The sequence below is a fragment of the Lycorma delicatula genome, chromosome 1 (genome assembly GCF_047948215.1).
Source record: "Lycorma delicatula isolate Av1 chromosome 1, ASM4794821v1, whole genome shotgun sequence".
Classification (NCBI taxonomy): Eukaryota; Metazoa; Arthropoda; class Insecta; order Hemiptera; family Fulgoridae; genus Lycorma; species Lycorma delicatula.
The window spans coordinates 45554381-45579270 of NC_134455.1; the positions used below are offsets into that span (position 1 = coordinate 45554381).

Sequence of the window (24890 nt, forward strand, 5' to 3'; positions counted from 1 at the left end):
TTCTATAATACCATTATTGGCAGTCTTACCAAATCTAATGATTTTATCATTATTTTTTATTTTTCTGATACCGTAAATAAAGCCTCCACTTGCTCGTTTGAACAAAAACGTCTTAACAGCCAGATGCCAAATTATTTCATAATTCAAAAATCTATTTTTTTAAATTTTGAACTGTCTGCTTCATCAGAAATGAAAGTTTAAAAAAAAATATTGTGCTTAGGTAAACAATCTATCAATTCTACAATTTGTAATATTCCTAAAATACGCACTACATTAAAATAAATAATATTTATTTATCACAGCTATTGTTGTTTCTGTATTAGATTTACGATTATCATTAATTTTAGTCTTAAGTGGTAACCTATTGGGAGAAACTGACCCATTTCGGGAACAATAAAAGTTGGCAATACCAGAGTACCTTTTATAGTTTTGGCAATTTTTCCTTCTTCTAATCGAATTTCTTGAACATGTTCATCAAAGCAATTAACACATAGATCATTGTGAAGTTAGAATTTACCATCTATCACAAGTCCATTTTTTCTATTAAATACAGTATGACATGATTTGTGTAAGGAATTCTTCTTTTCAAGCCAAGCTTTTCAGATGATTCTTGTTTCTTAGTTGATGTCCATGGAAACAAATATTTACTGCCTTGCACAGTTCTTTATAATTGCAGCTTTTGTTAAATTCGTCAATGAAACAGGGTGATTCTTACCAGATACAGCACCCAACTTCTCACAAAATTAATTTCAGAATCTCTTAAGTTTACCACTGTAACTCTAAATCCAACATTGTTTCCTTTAGCTTCCCATTGTCTTCTTTCCCATTTTCAGAAACCCTGTAAAATATTAAATTGTTTTCCACCTTATGGAATCAATCATTTTATTTTATTTATATAATTGTAACCAGAACTTTTCTCTACATAAATCTTCTAACCATTTGTTATATACCTGGAATAGAGGGGTAATATTTAAAGAAGCAATCTACTGCTTAATCACCTCCAGCATATTCGCATTGATTTCCTCTTTCAGTTTTACTAGTAATAATGATAACTGTGCAAGATACATATATTTTAAAGTATGAAAATGAAAGAGTTGTACAGAGAAAAAAATAATTATTAAATATTACACACAAAAGAAGAATATCAAACAGAGCAATACAACTTTATGTTTTTCAAACATGGCACTGTTGGTAAAATATAATTATTATAAATATAATATTAAAAACAACTTACCAATGTATTATTTGATTTTCTAACATTTTTTTGGCTCTTCTGTCATCTTCAGGAGGAATTTATAATAATTTAGAATAAATATATTAATTTTATAAAATTCACATTATCTACATAAAAATTGTGACACTCTTACAAAACAGACATGATTATTTTAATTTAACTTTAACGTAAAACAAGAGTTAACTTTATAGGAAACAAGAAGAGTTCTCTAGTTGTGTTGACAGAGAGCCCCGTACAAAATAAATGTCAAGCCGTCCGGTGCTGTGATCTAGTGGGTGCTAGTGCTCTACGGAAAGTTTAGCTGTACTAGCATTCTACATTAGAATCCCGTGCAGTGCAGTCGCATATTTCATTTCGTTAAGATGGACAATCAGTGTTAGTCATATTTACTAGCATTCGGTGCTCGAATCTGATCCAAGGTGGTCACGTTATACTCTTAGTCCGGATGGACTCCATTCTTTGTTCGGATGAACGTTAACTTTAATGTTAAAGCTAACATTAAAATTAAGGGCATTTCCCAGATAATCAACATTAGTAATGTTAAACTAACATTAATTCCTCCGATGATTTAAATGTTATTTAATTTTATATTTTTCATTTTTATGTCAAGTTATACGTTATGTTACAATTCATTTCATTAACTGTCAAGTCGGCAATTCATTAAATCATTATTCAATGAGCAACAAGGTGTTGCCTTCATTCATCACCTATGAACATACAGCCCAACCTCACTCTAAAATCTACTACAGTGAATTATCAAGACTTTTCATAATGTAATAATTTTTGGCAGTTTTCAGAATAAAATAAGGAAAATATTATGATGGCAGATGAACTATGGAGAACAATTTCTTGCCATGAATATTTATTTTTAAATTTAATTAGAAATAGTCCTAGGGATTTTTACAGGGCACTAACTTCATGGATCCACATCTTCATGTAGAATTTATTTAACAGCCTAGTAGGAAAACTCAAAATAAAATACTTAATTCTTCTGGGAAAGGAAAAAAATTAATAGATTTTTAAATCAAAAAATATAATCATGGAGTTTCTGAAAAACAAGAATCAGATACCCAAAAAGCTTGTGGTTGATCAGCCTCCAAATCTGAGCATGCATTATTAGAATGCCAGTTGGTCTAGGACCAAATATTCTTCAAGTTAGATAGAATGCTTCTACTTGTCTTAACACTATTAATTTGTTTTTATTATTCTGTCAGTGATCAATCTTACCAATGAAAAATCTTAAAATGAACGTAATTTTATGATTATTCAATTTATGGGGCTGATAGAACCCTAAACACTAGTTAAATGAAGAATGACATAGTGTTCTTGCAGCAGTTAGACCCTACATATCTTGGCTTATTTTTGTTGTTGAAATCAGATTCATCTTTGTTGATGGAATTAAATTCATCTTTGCTCTTGCTAGCTAATGGATATATATGTACTTCACCGAATGGATCTTGCTGTTAACTGTAACAGTTACTGCCAGAATATGCCTCATTATTTAAAGTAAGAGCTCTTTTGCCTCAAAATTTAACACTATTCTAAAGTTACATTTACTGTAACTGGACTGTATTAGTCAATGATCTGTCCAATGCTTTTGAACACAAGCAATGTTATACCAATATACAATTCTGTTAATCCTGTTGAAGTATCAAACTACAGATCAACTGTTACACAATCTTGGGGAAAATCTTGAAAGATGATTCTGTATCATGTTTTTCCATACGTAAAAGCAGTATCATAATACTTGGCAGGTGTTTTAGCCCTGGCAGACCCACTCAAACTAATCTAGTTATGTGATAGACTGTCCTTTTTATTGGTATTTGTATGGCGACACCAAGTAGTCGGTGTCCATTTGGACATCAGCAAACCCTTTTATTAATTTAGCCACATACATGTGTTTTCTTTATTTTGTACTAAGGTAATATTAGGTTGTCGTGGAAGTGATATGAAATTTATCTATCAAATATTGATGATAACAGATGATCAGTTTAGGAAACCACACTTAAGTTCTGCATTACAGCTGATACCCCACTTGCTCAAATAATGGACCATTATTTTTTTAATGTTATTTATAAAAAAACAATTGAGAATTTTCCTTCTAATCTCTTGTTTGTATTCACAGCATTAAGCTTTATCAACTGATTCATAGAGTGAACTTATTGCCTTTCCTTTTAGAGCTTTTTTCCTTTTCTCAAGTCAAAGACTTGAGAAAATTCTGTGACACCAAGTCAAAGTGCTCTATCACTCTTGCCAGACTAAAAGTGCCAACTAAATTTCACTACTTTCTGGTTGTGTCTCAAGAAATTCTCTGACTGAGCACCAGAGATTTTTTTACTTCAACTTTGACACTTGAGGAACATACAAGGATTATACAAAAATTATGGTCAATTTATCAGAACTCAAAGAAAATTTATTTTCAAGTCAAATTAAGTTTACAGCCTTTCAATATAATCTCCCTCGTGTGTAATGCTTGCTTGTCAATGGTCCGGCAGCTTTTTGATTCCTGTTAGGAGATGATCTTTGTTAAGGTGTTTGAATTCCATGGATCAGAGCAGGTGATAAATCTCTCAAACTACTAAAACAAATCCCTTGGTGTGGTTTTTTCAGGTTTGAAAAAATATAAAAATCCGGTAAACTCAAATCAGGGCGGTATGGTGGATAGCGAAGGTTTTCCGAACCATATTCGACCATAGAATTCTCAATATACGAGCAAGCATCGTCATAAACTACTGACGTACTACTTTCAATTTTTTTGGACGCAATTTTCGAACTTTAAGTCGCAAAATCTTACGAATTAAGTTTCTGCAGTAAACACACTTTTAGTACAGCATTTCTGCAGTCATATTATTTAGCACTCTGTCCGTAGCAATAACACCCTCTTCATCATAAGCGAAAATGATCAACTGCTTCACTTTTGAACGCATGCAACATTTTGTTCTCGGCGAATGATTTCTCCGAGAAACCATATCTTTCAAATTTAGATTTGAGTCATGTTCAAAATCACATTTCCATGTTTCATTAATAGCAATTATTCAAAGCTGCTCGCCTTTCCTTTCATAACGTGTAAGCAATTCTTGTGTAATTTCAAAATGCGCCGCTTTTTACTGCTCATACAGTTGTTATGGTACCCATCACGCTACGACCTTTTTCGTGTAAATGTTCCATTAAATGCGGTGAACTGAAGTTTTTGGGAAAATTTCGGTTTCATTTTCGATTTCTCTCACGTAATGTGACGGTCTTTGTCGATCACCATGGTAACAGTAGGGATGCTTGTGTTGTTTATAGCAGTAGATAGTTGGCCAGACGTGGTTCATTTGCTGTACTCCTACCTCCCTAAATTTTTATGCCAACACTGTTCGGTGCTGCGATATACAGTACAATCACTACACACTTCCCGTAACAATTGATACATTTTTGGCACAGTGTTACCTCTTAAAGTTTCGATTTTGATGTATGCGCGTTGCTTGAATTGTGTTATGTGACCCAAGTTCATTTCTGCTTATCTTCGAACTGAACTGACATTGTTACGCATTAATAAACCGCGAACAACTTATATGGTCTGTTTCCTGACAATTCTGACTACACACGAATCGTTCTTTGTTGGTCCCCACGACACGTTCCGACTGTTTTGGCGCGCATACGCATTACTTTGGGGCATCTCTCATGTTCATAAAGTTTGCACGAAAGCCAAACAAATTATGTTTCATCTTTTGAATATCAAGAGGTATCTTTAATGAACGAACTCTTACTTTTCTATATATGTCGCTTTACCGCCAGTCACTAGAAGAGAGTGAAATTGTTTGGAATCGTCATTACACTACTGATCCCATGAACTTCAGAGTACAGGATTAATTTTGTTGAGTGGTTAAAAATTAAGAGGGCACACAGTCGGTAAACGATATTACATCACAACTTGCTTTCACATAATAGATTTCAGATAAAAGAGGAATGATGTGTTCTTTTTCAAATTGGTGCTACGGTACTATATTTTTGAGCAGCTTGAGTTGATCCACTTCATCCTTACAAGCCAAACAAAATTAAGGTGCCTATTTGTAACCCCCTTTTCCATTCTGCCAATTACTTATTAAATAGATACTTTGGTTTTCAACCAAAGTAGCTACGCTGTATAGGTAAGAAAATGAAGTACCTACATCAGTAGAATTCTCGCTCATTGCTTTAATTCATTTACGTCTAAAGGGTTTGTTATTGCTCTAAATGATTATTTTGGGTTAATTTTTAGTGTTTGTCACACTCTTCTTAAATTTTAATTTAGCCATATCTTTATTAATTTGTTATCCGAATCTTTCATCATAGTTTTATGGACACAGTTTGTTGTTTTCGATTTTTAACTAGTACGATTAAAATTTATATGAAGTTGTTCAACTACTATAGAGAATAATGTTTTCTGTCATTTTTTCTTACAAAATATATCTCACTATTATTTGTAACATTTTAACTGGCTTGCGAACTACCCTTACCATTAATAAGTAAAATATATCGGCATTTACCGTTATAGTTTTTCTATGGTTAAATTAGGCTTAATACGATAGTTGTTTGCTAGTACATCGATTAAATTATATCGATTATGTATGTAGCGATTGTTAGTATACAAAGTAGAGCGTTTGAAGGCAGTTAATATCGTGTTTAGGGGTTATGACTGTTTTTAAACCGTTGTTTGATTGTGATCGTTATTAAACATTATTGTTAACATCTTACTATGTCTCAGAGCGGATTAATTCGATTAGCTAGTGCTAGAGTTAATAGTATATTAAATAGCGGCAATGAACCTCCTATGCTATATACGCCCGGTCAAGTCATACCACAGGAAGGATGTATGAGGTTGGTATTTTTTTTTGTGATTAATACTATATTAGTTGTTTAGAAATATTGGTCATAATAACCTTTACAGTATACATAGTAAACTATATTTTTATTTGACTTTTTTATCAGAGCCTTGTTATTTTGCATTCAGTGTAGAACAAATTAAAACTAGAGTAAGTAGTAAACGTTTTACTAACTAAAACTTTTACCACATAAATTAAATTTTTGGGGAAGGAAAGCATTCTGTAAAAAGAAGATTAAACTGTGCTAAAATGTTTTGAAGAAGGCTCTTAATGTTAGAAAGTGATATCTTTATTAAGTTAGACGCTATGTGAGTGTATACTTTCAAATATGTTGATATGTGGACATAGGACTTAATTTAGGATTTAATTTCTTGATTTGCAATTTACTTTTTCTTCATCGTGTAGGTCATTGACCTCTTTAGCTATTTCCTTTATTGATTTTTCTATATGCATCCGTTTGTTTGATGCTTTATTCAAAAATATTCTTGGAATTGTATTATCATTTATTTTGTTACTGTACTTTTGTATCTTATATGTGTCATAAATATCTCTTAAGGAACCATTACATATTGCCATACACAGAAATAGGTACAAGTAGCCAACCCTCCAGGTTTGTCTAGTGGGGGAGCTTGTCATCACAAATCAGCTGATTTTGAAGTTGAGAGTTTTAAGGTTCAAATCCTAGTAAGGATTTAAACAGATGTTAAGACAGATACTTCTATATAGATTTTAATAGAGTTCAATTAACCATACATTTCAGGAATGGTCGACCTGAGACTGTACAAGGTACACTTCATTTACATATCATCCTCTGAAGTAATAATACCTTACGGTGGTTTGGAGGTTAAACAGGAAAAAATCATACAGGTAGCCATCTTTTTTAAACAATTTCATTTTTACATCAATGTGAGCCTTATTTTTCTTGAATTGTTGAATTGTACTACTGACAGCCTTAAATTTACTGTTCATGTTGTACTGAAAAAGAAAGGTGCAATCAAAGTAATTAAATAACAAGACCTGTTTTAAAATTTAAAAAATCACTATTTAATCTTGTAAATTCATCATCTTAGAAATCTCTAACACCATAGTTTTGGTCACAGAGATTTCTGGGAGATCCTTTCAAGATCAACAAATGGCTTACTCAAATTAAAAGGAATTGTGTATATATTACCAGGAAAAAAATATTTTTTGACCTTCAACAATACTGATTCATTTGGTTTTTCTTCTTTTAATCCTTTGCGCTTATGGAGCAAAAGGGGTTTAATTACTTTTTCTGTTTCAGCTATTATGTTAAATAAATGCCATTTTCTGCTTGGAACATTAGGTATATTTTATGAAACTATCTCTCAGTTACCTTTAATGTAAATGCATGAAATTGCACTAATAGAGCTTTTAGTGGTTTGACTCAAATTTTAAATTTATAGCATAACTTTGTTTTAAGAATGATAATAGTCTTGACTCAAGACTTTGAATGTGTCTACATGAACAATTACGCATAGTTTGAAACTTGAGTCTCCCTTTGTATTTATGAACAAAGGTCTCATAGATCACTTTTTGAGATATAATATTTAAAAAAGAGCAGGTCCTAAAATTAAAATATTTTTACTCAACAATGTAATACTCTGTATGGGTAAATCTACAATGAAGTTTAAATTTATTCATTAAAGTTGTTTTGAAGCTACGCAACATCAGAATGTGGAAAAAATAGAACAAACATATTTACAAACAAAGGACAGCCTTGTTAAACTGTGGAATAACAAAAAATCCCTCCTTATACATACATGAAAGCATCTTTGTATTGAAAACATTCTGTTGCGCGAGTGTATTTCTGAAATGTACTACAGCAAGCATTTAGGAGATAAATTATCACCCTTTTTTTTATTATGTTTGTATTGGGAAAAAAATCCAAAATTTTAAATTCAAAAAGTAGAAATTGATCAAATTTATTTTGGTAAGTATTACTTGAACGCGTCTTCCCAAATCAACTGATTTGGAAGTTGAGAGTTCCAGCGTTCAGGTCCTAGAAAAGTCAGTTATTTTTACACAGATTTGAATACTAGATCGTGGACACTGGTGTTCTTTGGTGGTTGGGTTTCAATTAACCATACATCTCAGGACTGGACTAACTGTGATTGTACAAGACTACACTTCTTTTAGACTCATACACACCATCCTCATTCATCCTCTGAAGTATTATCTGAAAGGTAATTACTGGAGGCTAAACAGGAAAAAGAGAGAAAAGGTAAGTATTACTAATTTATTTTATGGCTATTCACTAGATGTACATTTTTTCTGAATATTTCATAATATTTTAATTTCTCAATATTTCATTTTTTTAAATTAGATCAAGTAAGTTGATTTTTATTTTATTACAGTGGCCACGGTACATATTTTGAGCACAGTATAGCAGCAGAGCCTTCAGAATTGAGGGCTTCAGTGGCTGGAGTAATGGAACGTGTGAACAAGTTAATATTAGTGAAACCCTTGAAAGCCCGCTATTATGGAGAAGTTGGGGATGTGGTTGTGGGTCGGATTACAGAAGTTCAACAAAAACGATGGAAAGTGGATACAAATTCTCGTTTAGATTCTCTGCTACTTTTATCATCAGTTAATCTTCTTGGTGGTGAATTAGTAAGTGTTTACATTGAATTACTTGTAAACTAATATTCTAAATGTATGTTTGTATATACAAGTGAACAAAAATCGGAAAACTTTGAAATGTGTAATGGCAGCCATGTTCAGTTGGCAGCACTGCTTTATGCAAAGGCAGCCTTGCCATGCAATCAACATGAAGCAGTGGAGGAACTGCTCCATCTTCCTCCACTAGTATATTCTTCACTAATTATAATCTAAAATCAACAGTGTGGCTTTTGCCATATAAATATTTTACAAATCTAATGTTAGTTTGGAAGGTACGCACAGGAAGTTCAAAGCTCCTGTTCTTTTGCATCATATATGTATATATAATATTTTAATTAATTTATTATTTTTTCTTTATGTTAATTTTTGGACTCTTTAGTGTATTACCTATAGCATGTTTTCAGACTTTGGTTTTGATAATTTTTTGCTGTAATTGAGGATATTATGTACTTAGTTGTCATAATATTGATTTACATCTTAATAATTGGATTGGTCTCTTGTAAATATGTGGGAAATTATCCTCCTTATCACGTAACAGCATACCTGCTTTTACGTTGTATCATGTGAATTACCTTTTCAATCATCACAGATTATACATTATATGAGTTACCTGGAATCCTCTAAATTAATAATCTTCATTGTATTTTTTATTGGACAAGCTATGGAAATCTTTTTAATAGTGGTATCTATTGTTATTATTATTTAATGCCTAGCTGGCGTTTGAATTGAATCGACTCGACTCCTAAGCCTGTATGCCGCTGTGGGTGCCCCTGTGGTATCTATTAAACCATCCAATAATAAATTAAACTACATAATGGCATTTAGGTAAGAATTTGGTGTAAGTAAGTCTATTATCCTACAGTTTTGGTTGTAATCTTTTCATCATATCTTAAATATTTTAAGGGTGTTTTTATTTATTTTCTGGTTTAGCCAGTGAGGCTTGTATAATTAAAAGTACATTTGTGTAAGAAAGACTTCAATAGTCAAGAATTTTAAATACATTCCTTTCATAACATTATATTTCATTAGTTTATTGATTAAGAAGTAAGGAGAGATTATTATATTTAATAATCTCTCCTTACTTCTGATAACTTGTGAGATGTCTGGAAATCTTTGTGATTTTTTGAAGGCTTTATAGCTTGGATATTGTTACTGGGAAACTTAAGTCATTATTACTGAATTAATAGACTAGAAATTATTTTATTTCTTGTTAATGTTGATATAGCCCGATCAGAATAGAATAATATAGAATAAAGAATGATAAAGTGATTAGAATAGAATGCTCAAATTTGCCTGAGTGAATCTCTACTGGGCTATAAATCTTAACTGTTTTTAGAAAATGTAAAGAACATCAAGACTTGTGAGTTAAAAAATATAGAACCTTAGGTATAATATCTTGCTGTGTTAATTGTATCTACTGTAAAAACGCCATTCACTAGTTTTTACTCTTAGGAGAGTTATCAAATATTTCATGAGTATCTGTTTTAATTTTATGGTTTACTGAAAGATGTCTCAGATAATATTGTTATTTGGATTCTAACTTTGATGAGAAACAAACCATTTTAAATGTAACATTCTTGTTCCACATTCAAGTATTCTTTCATTATCATCTTTACATTATAAATTTCATTAGATTTCTTTAAATCTTTATTTTTGTATTACATAATTGTATTCTATTAGAAGCCATGTAACAAAGTGTTAAAAACAGTGTTTGCTTGTTCTCGCTACTATAATATACTTTTAAAGATTGAAAAATTAAAAGGCTCAATATTATATTTAATGAAACTAAAATAACAGTTTCATTCTTATTAACTCAAATGCACTGACACATACTCTGATAATTAATTCCCCATTTAGTTTATGGCACACTTGTCATAGTAATTTATTGAAAAATTATTTTTAACAAATATATTAAAATAGATCTTGATTACAGAATTTAGGTAGTATACTTGTTATATTTAAATATTGATGAAAATCTGTATAACTTTGATACAAAAAAATTGAAATGGCTAAAGATGGATCCATGAATCTAAGCTCTTCTTTTGATAAAAAAAATTATATTTAATTTTTTAAAGAAAACCTAACCTTGCACTATTTTCAGTTGTAGGATACAAATAGCTTGAACTGTTTTTATGAGTCTAACCTTCGTTTACCAACGTTTTCCAGTCGACAGAAAATAATTTTGAATATTTGTAAAAAACATTTCTCACACACAGTATCTTTAAAATTATATTTTTTAAAGAATGCTTTTGTTTAAAATGCACCAGTTAATAGTAGAACACATTTTCTGTAAAAATAATGTTAATGATACAACTATAAAAAGGGCATAAATAGATACTATGCATTTTTTACTTTTACTGCATTCTCCATATTAACATTTATTTTATTGTAATTTCTCTAATTACAGTTATTATTTCAGTAATTGATTGATGTCAGTAAAAACTGATAGTTGGTGTAGGGATGTGGTAATGCCAGCACTCTATTTTTTGATCACTTAGCTGAGTAGTTACCCAGCTGAGTGATTTCCGGAATAAGGAATTTCCCTCTGTTAAGTGGTAATGGCCTCTTTGGAGGGCAGAAGACCAGGTAGAGTTTAGGTCAATCTCTTGGCCTTGGGCTGAGAAATCGGTCCTAAAGCAGATGAACAATTAGTCAACATATGCAGAAGTTGAATATACCCTTTGATGCAGGAAGGAAACCATTACGTTAAGGAACCCTAGACTTCCGTGTGTCTTCATCATGACAGAGTGTAAAATTAAATATTCTGGTATTTTTATTTCTCAGTTGAATCTCTGAAGAACAGTTAAATTTTGTTGAATTAAACAATGTTTCAATATTATGTTGAATCCATTCTCATGGAAAATATGGAAATAGAACATAATTGCTGCAATTGGTCAGTAGGAAGAAATGTACCCCTGCAAATTTAGTTATATGAAATATCAGGACCCTTTAACAAACTGGAAAGTCTACTAATGCTATTGAAGAGGCTGAATACTGGCATTTCAGATAGGAGTAAGGTAAAATGACAGGAAATTGTAAATGTAAGGATTGTAAGAGTATTTTATTCTGTTTATGATTAACAAGATACATGACATTATTCATAGGGTTGCCTAATGTTGAATGATAAGTTGAATAAATATGTGAAATATTTTATTCCTTAGTCTGACAGATGCTATTTCAAGTAGGTAGTCTTCTGGTTAATACAAATCTAGAATAGATATATGCTCCAACAGTTAAGAAGAAGAGAAGTGCAGTTCAGGAGATTGAAGATATATTCCAGAATATTGAAGGTAGTGATGTAACTGTAATTATGGGAGATTTTAATGACAAAAATTGGTACTGTGAACTTGGTGATGTTGTCGATAAATTTGGTCTTGGATAAAAAAATGAAAAAGAAGACAGATTAGCTCAATTTTGCCAAGAAATTCTTTGATAGTGACTAATATTTGTTTTCAGTTTAATGTCTAGTAGTTTGTATGCTTCAAAATCTATAAAAGATAATTTTGAATCTACTATTTGAAATTAAATAGATTTTTTTATGATTAATAGTAAGTTTTGAAATACAATAATATCTGTCAAATTGTATTCTGGATTTGATGTTGGTTTGGACCATAATTCACTTTTGGACAAAATAATTGTTTTTAAAAAATCTGTGGTTGCATCTAAAACAGGATAAATTTAAGTAACTTTAGAGATCCTGTTTTGAAAATGATCTATCTCAAGTTATTCGAGGTTATATTCTAAAGCCATATTTCAGGAGGCACTAATAAAAACTGGAGTTGGGTGTTTAGTTAATGAGAAAATTATTAACAACTTATGATATCTGATGATATCATTCTCTTAGCAGATAATAATGATCTCCAGCTGTTGTTGAAGTGAATAAAGTTTATAAAAAAAATATGAGCTTAAGATAAATATAAGAAAAACTAAAGTGATTGTTATTAATAAAGAAATACAATGAGCTTCAAGTTGTTTTGGAGGGCCAGAACATCGAAAGAATAATACATTTTAAGTATTAATGAGCAGTGGGACTGCGATAATGAGTTTGTATTGTGTTACTCCGAGCTGCGTTTCTTTACAATGAAATTTTTATTACATAATATCTTATCAGTATTATTGTATAGAGTTTTTGTTAAGGTAGGTTTCATAGGCATATTCTTAGAATTTCTTGGGGAGATAAGGTAATGAATACAGAGGTTCTTCTAAGAATTATATGACTCAGTAGTTGTTAATTAATGTAAAAAAGAGAGAAACAAGATATTTTGTTAATATTTTTAGGAGTATTATGTGTGGTCTCATGGTGTCTTTAGTTGAAGGGAAAGTTTAAGGAAGGTGAGAGATTGGGAACATCAAATATTTTGACATTGGATTTTCTTGTGAGGCTAGCTCAGAATAGAGACGAGATAAGTACTAGATTAGCCAACCTCTGATGAGGAAATGTATCAGAATAATAATAATAAATAATTATTATATTGTTGCTAGGATTGAACCAATGTATGAAATTTCAAGTTAGATACTGAAAAATCCATGAAAAAATGTTAGATTTGATCTGGATTGACAGACAGGGATTAAATTAAAGCATTAAAAAAATTTATAAATCGTTGTTGATAAAGTATTAAAGTAGGAGCACTTTCTGATTAAAAAAAAAATAATCCAATAAAGCTATAACTTCTTGGAAAGTGTAGAAAATGTTAAATTTTGAGTTTATCATAGAATTTATAAACATTCATCATTGAAAAGAAAATTTAGAAAGGTTGTCGATAAGAAAATTTTTTTAAAAAATTTGGCTAACTTATTTAAGGAAAAGTATAGCACTGTAGGGATACGCCTCATGCCAAAAGTAGATAACACATCGCCATAAGAGATGATATGTTACTTAAATATAAAACATGTTATAGAAAAAGTGTTGTATTATGAGAAAACTGTTTTGTCAAAAGTTACTCAAAATTTGTTAAGAATAAATAAATTTTGTCCTAAATTAACAAAAAAATAAATTATAACAAAATTACATTCACGTTAGAAAAAGACTAAGCAGCATGACTAACAAGAATATTTGCCCTTTTTCATAAAATACTTTTGAATGCTGTGTAGCCTAAGTTTGAATTATGGCAAAAACTAAATCAACCTGAAATTTCATTAAAAATTAATTAATCATTCAGACTATACCTGAAATAACAAACTGGCTTTCATTTTTATTTACATAGATTTTTTAAAATAAATCATCCTTGTTTTTTTGTAAGCATGTGACATTATTCTTTTGGCAGAAACCAAGATGAATTAAGGGAAATATTGAATGGCATGAATTTGCTAGGAAAGATTTCAGTTTGAATATAAATAACAGTAAAATAAAAGTAAGATGTAGCATAAAAATAAAAGGATGGTAGTAGGGAATTAAATATTAAGATAGGAGAACATGTATACCATAATTGCAAGTGTTGGTATTTAGTTTGTAAAATTTCAATGTGTAGGTAAAGAGATGCAAACATTAGAAGCAGGCTGTCACAAACAATGAGAGTTTTCATGTTGTACAAAAGGAACCTGCTAGTATCAATTATTGATCTAAGGATTAAAAATAAATTTTTACAGAGTATAGCTTTATGATAGTGAAACATGGGCAGAAGGGAAACAGAAAGCTAAGAATAGATGCCTTTCAGGTATGTTCAAATTAGGAAGGTAGGTAAAATTCACAGTGAAGAGGAGGTAAGAGAAATTTATGAAAGATCTTAAAGAAATGAATTACTATTGGACAACAAAGGTTTATTTAATTTAGTAATAAAAGGATATGAAGAGATAAGAGCTATAGAGGAAGACAAAGATTGGACTATAATAAACAGATAATTGAGAATGTAGGCTTTGGTAAACATGTTTAGATTAAAGATTATCACAGAACAAAAAAGAATGGTGAACAGGTTCAAACTCAAGGGTCAGTCTCAGTCAGTCAGTTTTCAAGAAATATTATTCAAGAGACTGATGTGAAAAAAATATTTTTATTACCTAACAGCTGAACTTACTGTCTACTGTCAGAACAGTATAGTGCATGATGTTTATTTATAAAAAAAAATATATATATATAATTAAAAATGTTTGTTTCCTCAAAGATGAAAATTGACAAAAATTTATGAATTTACGAAGAAATTTTAAAGGTTTTAAAATTTATACCTAAGATAAAGATCTGGACGACGACTACCCAGCATTTGGAATCAATCATGAGATTTATAAACTGGCTGCCACCTGACAACAAAGTGCACAGAAAAGGGTCTCCATTGACTGGGTTTTTCAAGACAACTGCCTTAAGTGAGTGGGTGACAATTATGTCAAGTGTAAGTTAACTTACTTATACAATAAACATTTTTTTCTCTTATTTATTTTTTTAACAGCCAATTGGAATAACCCTGTAAATGAAACATATGCTATCAATAAAAAAAAACAGTTCCCTGCTTTAACAATAATTTGTGTACTAAATATTCTTATTTCTAGCTACTAGCTCTAGGTTAATAAAAAAATACATTATTAAGGATTATAATAATCACAATCAACATAATCCAACACTAGCCATAAGTGCCTGAAATAGCTAACAGTAGAAATTTATAGCTGCAAACACAAAAAAAAAAGAGTTTGGTTACTAATAAATAAGGCTTTCTTCACTAATAACATTGCATAAAATGAAGTTGGCGTAATTCAGAGTATAGTACATGTCAGAGTAAATTGTGATGGAGTAATTTATCTTTCCAACTTATTTCCATCAAATAAGTTCATTTTTTTGTTTCAAATATCTCAGATATGAGTATGCTCATTTATTAATGAGAAAGATATGAGTAAAATAATGTCTTATGAAAAGTTTCTAGAAATCAAAATCATATCTAATATAAATAGATACTAAATTTCTAAATATATACAACAAATGATAAAAATGGTTACACATACAATAAAATTATGTTTCTTCTACAGTTACAATTTCTACAATTTATTTATTTATTTAGAATTTCTACAATTATAGTAACAGCAAAATCATTCTAAATAGTAACACAGAATACTTGTTTTTGACAAGCAAAATTAATCATGAGGAAGAAGGTTTCCATTACTATTTCAAAAGTAAATAAGTTTGGCTCATCAGAATACTAACTTTATTAAAAAATGTGATGAATTAAAATTAATTTTAATGTAAAAGAAATTAAATAACACAAAATAAATAAACAAACAAAGATAAAACATTAAATTTTGATAAGACTGTAAACTGCAACTTTTAAATAAAATATAATAGTTCTGCAAATCTAGAGTGCCTGAAAAAACTAGCATGCTAAAAACTGAAGGATGTAAAGCAAAACTGAAATATCTTGTCTAAAATAAAACATGTTATTGGTTTATAAAGAAGTTAACATCAGAATAATTTCCACTGTTTTTCAATTGATCTTAAAGTTGTGTGACCTCACGTACAATCTGCCAGAAAACCAGGTAAATAGAATGATGAGATAAATCGCTTATTTAAAAAACTGGCATTATAAATCTGTTTCATTTATAGGGTTAATATAAAATTGACTTACAATTGGCTGTTAAAAAAATAAATAACGAAAAACGTTTTTATTACTTTAGTAAGTTAACTTACACTTGACATAATTGTCACCCACTCTGAGGCAGTTGTCTTGAAAATAACCAGTCATGAAGACCCTTGTCTGTGTACTTTGTTGTCAGGTGGCAGCCAGTTTATAATCCTCATGATTGGTTTCAAATGCTGGGTAACCGTCTAGACCTTTTTCTTATTAAAGAGATTGCAGTCACTCGGCATAAAGTCCAAGCTTCAGGATTTGATAAAAAATCTCCTGAATGAACTGTTTAGGTCAAGTCTGTGAGCTCTGCAGATTGGGGCCAGGTATTGTCCTGTTAAAGAACAACATTAATGAGTATTCTGCACAGTTTGTTTTGGATTAATGTCTGCAGCCCTTTTAGAAGTTCACAATAAATTTTTGTTGTTATTCCAGCCTAAGTTTTTTAGAAATTCTGTCAGAAAATCTTCCTTGTAAATCTAAAACACTGTAGCCTTTTTCAGTTTTCAGCGTGGTAGCCTTGCAGGTAAATTCTACGAGGATAATGGCAATAAATTTTTGGCAGTAATCTCTCTCAACTTTGCCTCAAATCATTACCACAACACAATTTTCAATCTATCTTAGAAGTAATATGTGCTTCTGCTTGAAAAAAAAAAACAAATTGTATCGCATTCCTCATAGTTAGTTGAAAGAAGCAACAATGGCAGATTTCATAAACATGAAACCTGCCAGCTAATTAATCAGTTAGCTGCTGCTTTTTCTGGTACTGAACAGAATGCCAGGTTGGTTCTGTAATTGTATTATTATTTATTTCTAGTGGCTACTCTACTTGGGCCATGTTTCTATGGGAACTGGTTTGTTTTATATTCAATAGCCAATTGAAAATTTTTCATTTGAGAATATGTCTCTTATTAACATAAGAATTTCTATTACTATATTATTTTAACCTTTATTAGAGACGGAGATCTGTTGAAGATGAGAAGATGATGCGCAAATATTTGACTGAGGGTGATCTTGTTAGTGCAGAGGTGCAGACGATACACTCCAGCGATGGTACATTGTTGTTACATGCTCGGAGTCTTAAGTATGGCAAGGTAATACAGAGTTAAATTGATATTTAAAGCACACTTTTACTCTGGGTTAGTGCAATAAATAATATCTTTTATTTAGTATGATTTCACTGTATTTAAGAAGGGTTGTAATAATGTTGCATTTTATAAATTATTGATTTCCTTAATTAAGTATTCAATTTTTTTTAATATATTACACGTAATGTACAGTAGAAGACAACAGTATAAAAATTGAGAATACATTCTATGTCAGTTTAATAATAAATTTTGCTATGGAAAAATAATGGGCATATAGTTGACAAAATAATTACTTAGTAATAAAAAATAAATGCAAAGTACACCTACCTATTAACGCATAGAAATTATATTGTTTGTCCAGGTATTTTCTACTTCAATTAATTGTTATATTTGGGGGATTAATAAAGAAATTGAAGTTTTATAAATTATTTTATTTTCAGCTCTAACAATATTTTTACTTAAAATTAACTTGCTAAAAAAAAAAAAAAAATATAAAAATTACATCTCTTGAAATTATGCTTTTTATATAGTCAAGTTTATTAAAACAAATTATTTCATGAGTTAATTTTAAATGCGGGAAACATAGATTTGGTTCAGTATACTGAATCCGTCCATGCCCCATGTGGTAACTGTATACATCATGCTATGCATATGTAAGAGCGTCTTTAAATAATGAACAGACATATTATATACAGGGTGGCGCATGAAATGATCCAACATTTGGTTTTGTTAAAAAATATTTATTTGAATCGCAATACAGAAAAGTAAAATACGTGTTTACTATATACCTGGTAATTATGTTCTGCTTGTCACATTTTTAATATGACCACCATCAAGTCTAGCAAGTTCTTCAACGTTAACTCCTATGTTGTTAATAACTTGATGATACATATCCTTGGTTATCTCATTGCACACCTCAATGATAGCTCTCGCAGTTCTATTACTTTATGAGGATGTTCAGGGAAAATCTTTTCCTTTAGAAATCCCCAAAGAAAATAATTACATGGATTCAAATCAGGACTGTTCGGGGGCCAGTTCTGTCCATGTGCAAAACTATTAGGAAATTGGTGTGAAATGACATTACATTCATGCAGAAAGTCTAAAACAACATTAGCTGTGTGCAGTCTGGCTTCATCCTGCATGAACCATTTGTTTTCTGATCAAAATCCTTTTGCAATAAGCTGAGTAACAAAATTATTATGCAGCATGTTTAGATAATGTTCACTGTACAAAAAAAAGAATGGCCCTATTACCCCATGACTTGAGATAGCGGCCTGTACTGTAATTCTTGGAGCATGATGCATCTTTTCATGAAGCACGTGTGTATTGTTGGAAGCCCAAAAACACATTTTGTTTATTAACAACCTGATGTAGGTGAAAATGTGCCCCATCTGAAAACCAAACATTGTTCAGCAATATGTCTTGGAACACCGCCCATTCAGCAATGCATTCTTTGATGTTTATTGTCAACCATTAATTTAGGTAAAAACTGTTATTTTTTACAATTAAAAATGCAAATCATTTTTAAAATTCGTTGCACAGATTGCTAGAAATCTCAAATTGTGCTGCTGTTCTTGTTGATTTGCCCGGGTTCCTCAGCAATGTTGCTCTGACAGCTTTGACATTCTGTTTGTTCAACAGCTTCTGCTTTTATATTCATTCTGTGAAATGAACATCGGCAGGCCATTTGCGCTTACTCTCAAATGTTGAACCGCTACTATTAAATTTTTGTAAAGTCTACATATTGCTTTAAATGAGGTCGATCACCGAGTTGGAAAATGGGAATGAAATTGTCTTTGTGTAAGCACCACACGTTTCGTTTCATTTAAACACAACACAGTCTTTACGCGACAGTCAGTCTTCCTTTGCCAGCCATCTTGGAACAATACACAAAGAGCGCACTCTGAAAGAGAAGAAACTAATATTCATGAACTGCAACATAAAACACATTAATAATTATTAACCTAAACAATTATTGCCAAAACATATGTTGGGACATTTCTAGTGCTACCTTTTATTATGCATCTATATTTCTACTGAGCATAGTTAATTTATTGAGGGAAGAGAGTAATAAAATATGACTTTCATTTAAAAACAGGAAGTGAATATAAATATTTTAGCTTTATGATAGTTGTAAGAACTGATCATTTATAATCTATACTTAGCAAAGTAAAAATATGCCGATATTTTTCTTATAGCAAAATGAAAATATAATGAGCACTTGATTTCACCATTAGTAGGTAAAGACAATTAAAAATATCTTCAACATTTTTAGTAATTCAGTATCATTTAATAATTGTTTATTGTCATAAAGTATCCATTATTATTTTCACCAATCACATTTATAAATTATGTACTAAATAAAGTAAAAAATAAAAATCATTCAATGAGAAAGTGAGACATATATATAATCTAGTGTAATGGGTAGATTAAAATTATAGAAAATTAAAGTAAATAATCTTACACTCTATGAAAATAATTATAAAGGTAACAATGTATTTGTATATAGAGTTTCTATCTATTTTGTTAGAATTGAACTCTTTTGACATCTTGTAAAATAATAAGGACTGTGATTTGTCATAATTTGACACAATGGCAAACAATCACCATCATTACAAGAGATCAAAAGATTAATCAAAATAATTATATTTACTGAATTCCACTAAGAATTTGTACTTGTAATACCTAATAACTAGGACATCTTGAAACTTTAGGCAACTGTGGCATAAACACTTTCAGTTTTTGATTGTATATTGCAAACCCTCTTATTGATTAATAGAAGTTGAAGTTATTTGGAAAAGTAGCAATAAAAGTTCACACTTTATTTTCAAAACAAATCAGTGTTAAAATTTTAATACACATTTCTCAGTACTTACCATGTTATACAAAATGTGCTGACGTTAAAGTGTCTCAGAATGTCTTGTTACCACAAGCCACTTTGCCCTCTCAAATATTGGAAATTGAGATATTAGTGATGTTCTAACCATTCATTTTTCAAACTCTAATTGATTCAAGTATTGTAAAAACTGAGAGGTGATGACAGGTCTTGAAATAAGTTAAGAAGTGAATCTTGTAACCCTTATAAGCATAGTTGCAATCCTCAGTAATTTAGAAATTTAATTAATGATTGTTAGTTATTTATAAAATTGTATGTATTTAGCTAGTTTGCATCTGTTTTATAAACATTGGTAAGACATGAAAAGACTTAAGAAGTTTATAAAAATTAAACTTAAAATTAAAAAAAAGTTTATACTACAATTAAATTTTTGTACAAAAAGCCCTCCAGAATTCCATCATTTCATATCTTAATTTTAAAAAAAGTTGATGAAGATTATTTGTATATAATCTTTTGTCAGTTAAGTTTTTATTATTCATCTAAGAACAACAATGTCTGTATTCTAAATTTGTACGAATTAAAATGTTTAGTAATAATGTACATTCTAAATGTAAGATATTTTCCTATGATTCAAGAAATAAAAAGAAAAAGAAAAATTTCTGATAAGGTTGATAGTATTTTAAATTTTAGTTTTTCTAATACATAGATTCTAGTCTGATTCACATGTTTTCTTTCTAAATACACAACTGTAAAAAATTTAGTTACTAGAATTTATCAGTCTGTTGAGTACAAAAAAAATGTAAAAATTAGTATATTGTAACTGCTCTAAGTTTATTCCTGTGAGTGATAATGAACATAATTAACAATTTAAATTGTGTCAAAAAATCAAGTATTGTATACTGAAAGATGCTGCAGGATGCTTAAAAAATATCCAAAGTAGTATTTATTTATTCTTGTTTAAAGAAAGGTTATGTTTTCTAAATAAACAGATGAATTAGGTGAAGTTGTTTTCACAGATTTAAGATTAACTAATCCTTTTAGTGCTTTGAATTGCTTTATTATGCTTAGCCCAATATGCTATAGGATATACTAATGTACAATACTAGTAAGTATATCCTAGTAGTAAGTAATATACTATAGAATATCATTTACATACTGTCTAATCTTTATGAACTAGATTATATATATATTTAATTTTTAACATTTTTTATATTTCTTTTTAAAAATTATAAATTTAAACATTTTTAACTTTTTAATCATAGTTTAATTTTTAAATCTTTTTATAATAGGTTTTATATATATATTTTAATTATCATTTTGAGTTTATGTAATTTGGTAATAAACATTTTATAAAGAAGAATTACAACTGTTGATGTGTACGATTGTAGACATTATGAAAAAATAAGGTGCGTATCATTTTACTTTTTTAATTCTGTACTTGGGTGGATCAAGTTGAGTTGTACAATACTGATGTGTGATGCATAAGAAAAATCTCAGATTTATTATTTGTAATCATGTTTTCATTTGGTATGCATTATTAAATTTTAAATAAAAATTATGATCTTTATGAAGAATGAAGGCTTTACCGTATTTTTAAACATAAATTATTATTTTTTGAACATTTTTGTGTACAAATAATTTCCAGTTTGTAAGGAAATTACTTATTGTTTCTTTGTGTGGCTAAAAGTACATAGTATACATAAATTCACTGTTTTGTAGGTACATTTTTCTCTTGAGCCAAATTTTCTCCTTTCATAACTTAGCAAGGAATTCAAGTAGAAATGCCATTTGAATTAATGTTAAATTGCAGAACTTCATCACATATACAAGGGTCATTCAAATGTAAACCAAAATTTGTTTACATAGTCTTATTGATATTAGCTAAAATTACAAATAAATTACCTTATTTTTATATATAGTTTGCTTTAACAGAAATACATTTTTTCCACTGGATAGCTTCCTGATCCCCTAATCAAAAAAATATGACTGTCCCAACAACTATTTGTGCACGTAATGCTCAACTGTGACATCATCTTTGAATCTTTCTCCTTCTAAAGGTTCTTCCAGCAAACCAAAAATGTGGAAATTACACAGTGATAAGTCTGGACTGTATGATGGGTGTTCAAGAGGTGTCCAATGAATTTTAACAAGTTTATCTCGAGTCTGAGCTGCTGAATGCGGCTGTGCATTGTGGAGAAGGAGGACATTGTGAATTGGTTGCCTCTGTTGTTTGTTACGATAAGCAACCTTGATGTCATCCAACAACTGGCAATAGTATCCCACATTTACCATCCTTCGTTCATGCAGAAATCAATCAGCAGCACACCTTTTGACTCCCAAAACACAATTGATAGAAATTTTCCAGCTTACAAGTGTTTCTTGCCCTTGATTGGTGCCCCCTCTCCACGTTTGTACCATTCCAAACCTATTCTCTTATTTTCTGGGGTGTGATCACCACAGGGAAACCCCTGTGGTGATCGCAGGTCCCTGTATGATTCAAAAATGCCTCTCTTTCTTCCTCAAAGTGATTCAGAAGCCGCTGACAGTTACTGAACCCCCTTGTCAACACGCTGTATCCAAGTCTCTCTGACAACATTGAATGCACCTCTCAACATTTTTGCCCACTTCTGGTGCAATTTCAGCGACTGTTATTTGACTATGTTTGTGATTTTTGTTCTCCACTGCATATCACACTTCAGAATTTTTTGGCTCAATCAAACACTTAAGTTTTTGACAGGGTTGCATCTTCAAACTGTGCCTGGAGTTGAGTCAGAATTTCAGAGAATTTCACATTTTCATTGGCAAGATCTCAACGATGATGCTCAGACATTTTGCTACTGACATGGGAATGTCTTTGGGCATGATTGGCCAGTTGCTCCTTCCCCACACATATCCAACTAACTACCTTCAGCATCCCATCACATTCACTGCCCTTCCTCAGTCTGCATGGCAAAATTCCGGTTTATGTTGGAATACAAACATTTTATCTGAGATTAAAATGTAGTTTTAAGTATTGTCTTGATACGCTTATAATGCTTACATTACTCAATGATGATTAATATTTTCTGTTAATCCTGTTTAACATTTGATGTAATGCTATGTGTTTTACTTATATAAATTATCAGAGTGTATACTTTTTAATATTTTGTTAGTTTTAATGATATTAATTTCACTTATATTATTTCAATACATATTTCAAAGTATTCTATTCTAAAAATATGTTTAATACTTATAGTCTGTTTTCTTCTCGTTTTTTGAAAGTAAAGTTATAAATTCAGTCAAATTACAAATTATAGTCATTCCAATATACTTATCAGTGTTACACCGCAAAATATTGTTTTATTATAATTGTAAAATTTGATTCTAATGGCAGCCATTTTGATGATATACTATTAAAAAGGTAATTTTTTTACTTTGCGGTAGTATGTAACTTATTTTATTGTGTTTTTGAAGGCTAAATTTATTTATTTATTCTCCTATATATCACAAAAGAGAGGCAATGGACTGCAGTATTTCTTAAAGAGATTATACAAATTTTTATTTTTTCTTTATTTATGGGCTGTTGTAGTATTTGTTTGTTTATTTTTCTAGTTATCACAGGGCGTTTTAGTCAAAGTGTATCCAGGACTGATCAAGAGGTGTAAAACACATTTTCAGAAATTAGCTTGTGGTGTAAGTCTTATTCTGGGCAACAATGGATTTATTTGGATTTACCCAACATCAGATAGTAACGAAGATGAAGGTGGTGGTTTTGTCCAGAATTTAGATAAGGTGCGTAAAGAAACATGCTTCTTTAACATTTTAAAAGTATGCTGAAGTTGAAGTTATATATATATATATATTTTTCATGCTTTGTATATTTTATACTGGTCCAATAGATAATACTTTTTTTTTATTTCCTGCAACCATGACTTCTTGAGAAGAAAATCAGACACTTTTTTATTGCTTAACTTTATTTACATCTCATTTTAGGGTTGTTTACAATGTAGAAGTAACAGAATATAAGATGGAGCCTTACTCTGTTCTTATCAATCAACCATTTTGTTTTATCTGGATCTCTTAGGAAGGATGTCAAGCTGCCTTTTCTTGTTTGTTACTTCTGTGTTGTGAATATGTTAATTATTTCTCCCATCTTGGATGTTCTGGTTTAAATTATCAAACTCACTGTAATCATGAAAATTTTATATAATCTAATGTAACATTTTTGAAGTGGTAATCCAGTCTTCCTCAACTTTACTGTGTTTGCAACACAATTTTCTATCATAATTTATTGATATTTGGCAACACAGATTTGCTGCATTCACCATAAAACCAGAATTGATGCTTCTCTATTGCCCTCCATCTTTTACGTCCACCATATCAGACATTCTTGTGGCTTCGTGAAATTGGAAGAAGTTCCAATTTGTTTTCAACATTCTGGAATTTCTGTGTGACCGTCTGCACAAACATGAATAAATGCTGCACCTTGTTCAATTCCAGCCAGTCTCATTAGAGTCGATCCTTCTATCGCTATCATATCTAATGTGAATGTATCTTGTAAATTACATGTTAATTTCAATTCACGCTATTAAGTATACACAGCAGTATATTTATACAGAATCATGGATAAATTTTTGAGTGGGCGTAAGTTTGCTTTAGACAATAGTGAAGCATTAACAAGTGCACAAATGAGCATGGTTCCAAAATCAAGAAAATATTCTCAAG

General features: G+C 30.3%; 1 protein-coding gene across 2 annotated transcripts in view; it reads left to right on the plus strand.

Annotated features, from left to right (window-relative positions):
* Positions 1 to 5837: 5837 nt before the first annotated feature.
* Positions 5838 to 24890, plus strand: part of Rrp4 (exosome complex component Rrp4) — a 50053-nt gene continuing 31000 nt past the window's right edge. The window contains exons 1-4 of one of the 2 annotated variants that reach the window (XM_075354387.1): positions 5838 to 6076; positions 8457 to 8712; positions 17219 to 17356; positions 23778 to 23957. In XM_075354387.1, coding sequence (XP_075210502.1) covers positions 5955 to 6076; positions 8457 to 8712; positions 17219 to 17356; positions 23778 to 23957 — 696 coding nt within the window. In that variant the 5' untranslated portion in view covers positions 5838 to 5954. The remainder of the gene's footprint in view (positions 6077 to 8456; positions 8713 to 17218; positions 17357 to 23777; positions 23958 to 24890) is intronic. The other variant, XM_075354383.1, reaches the window with a different exon arrangement.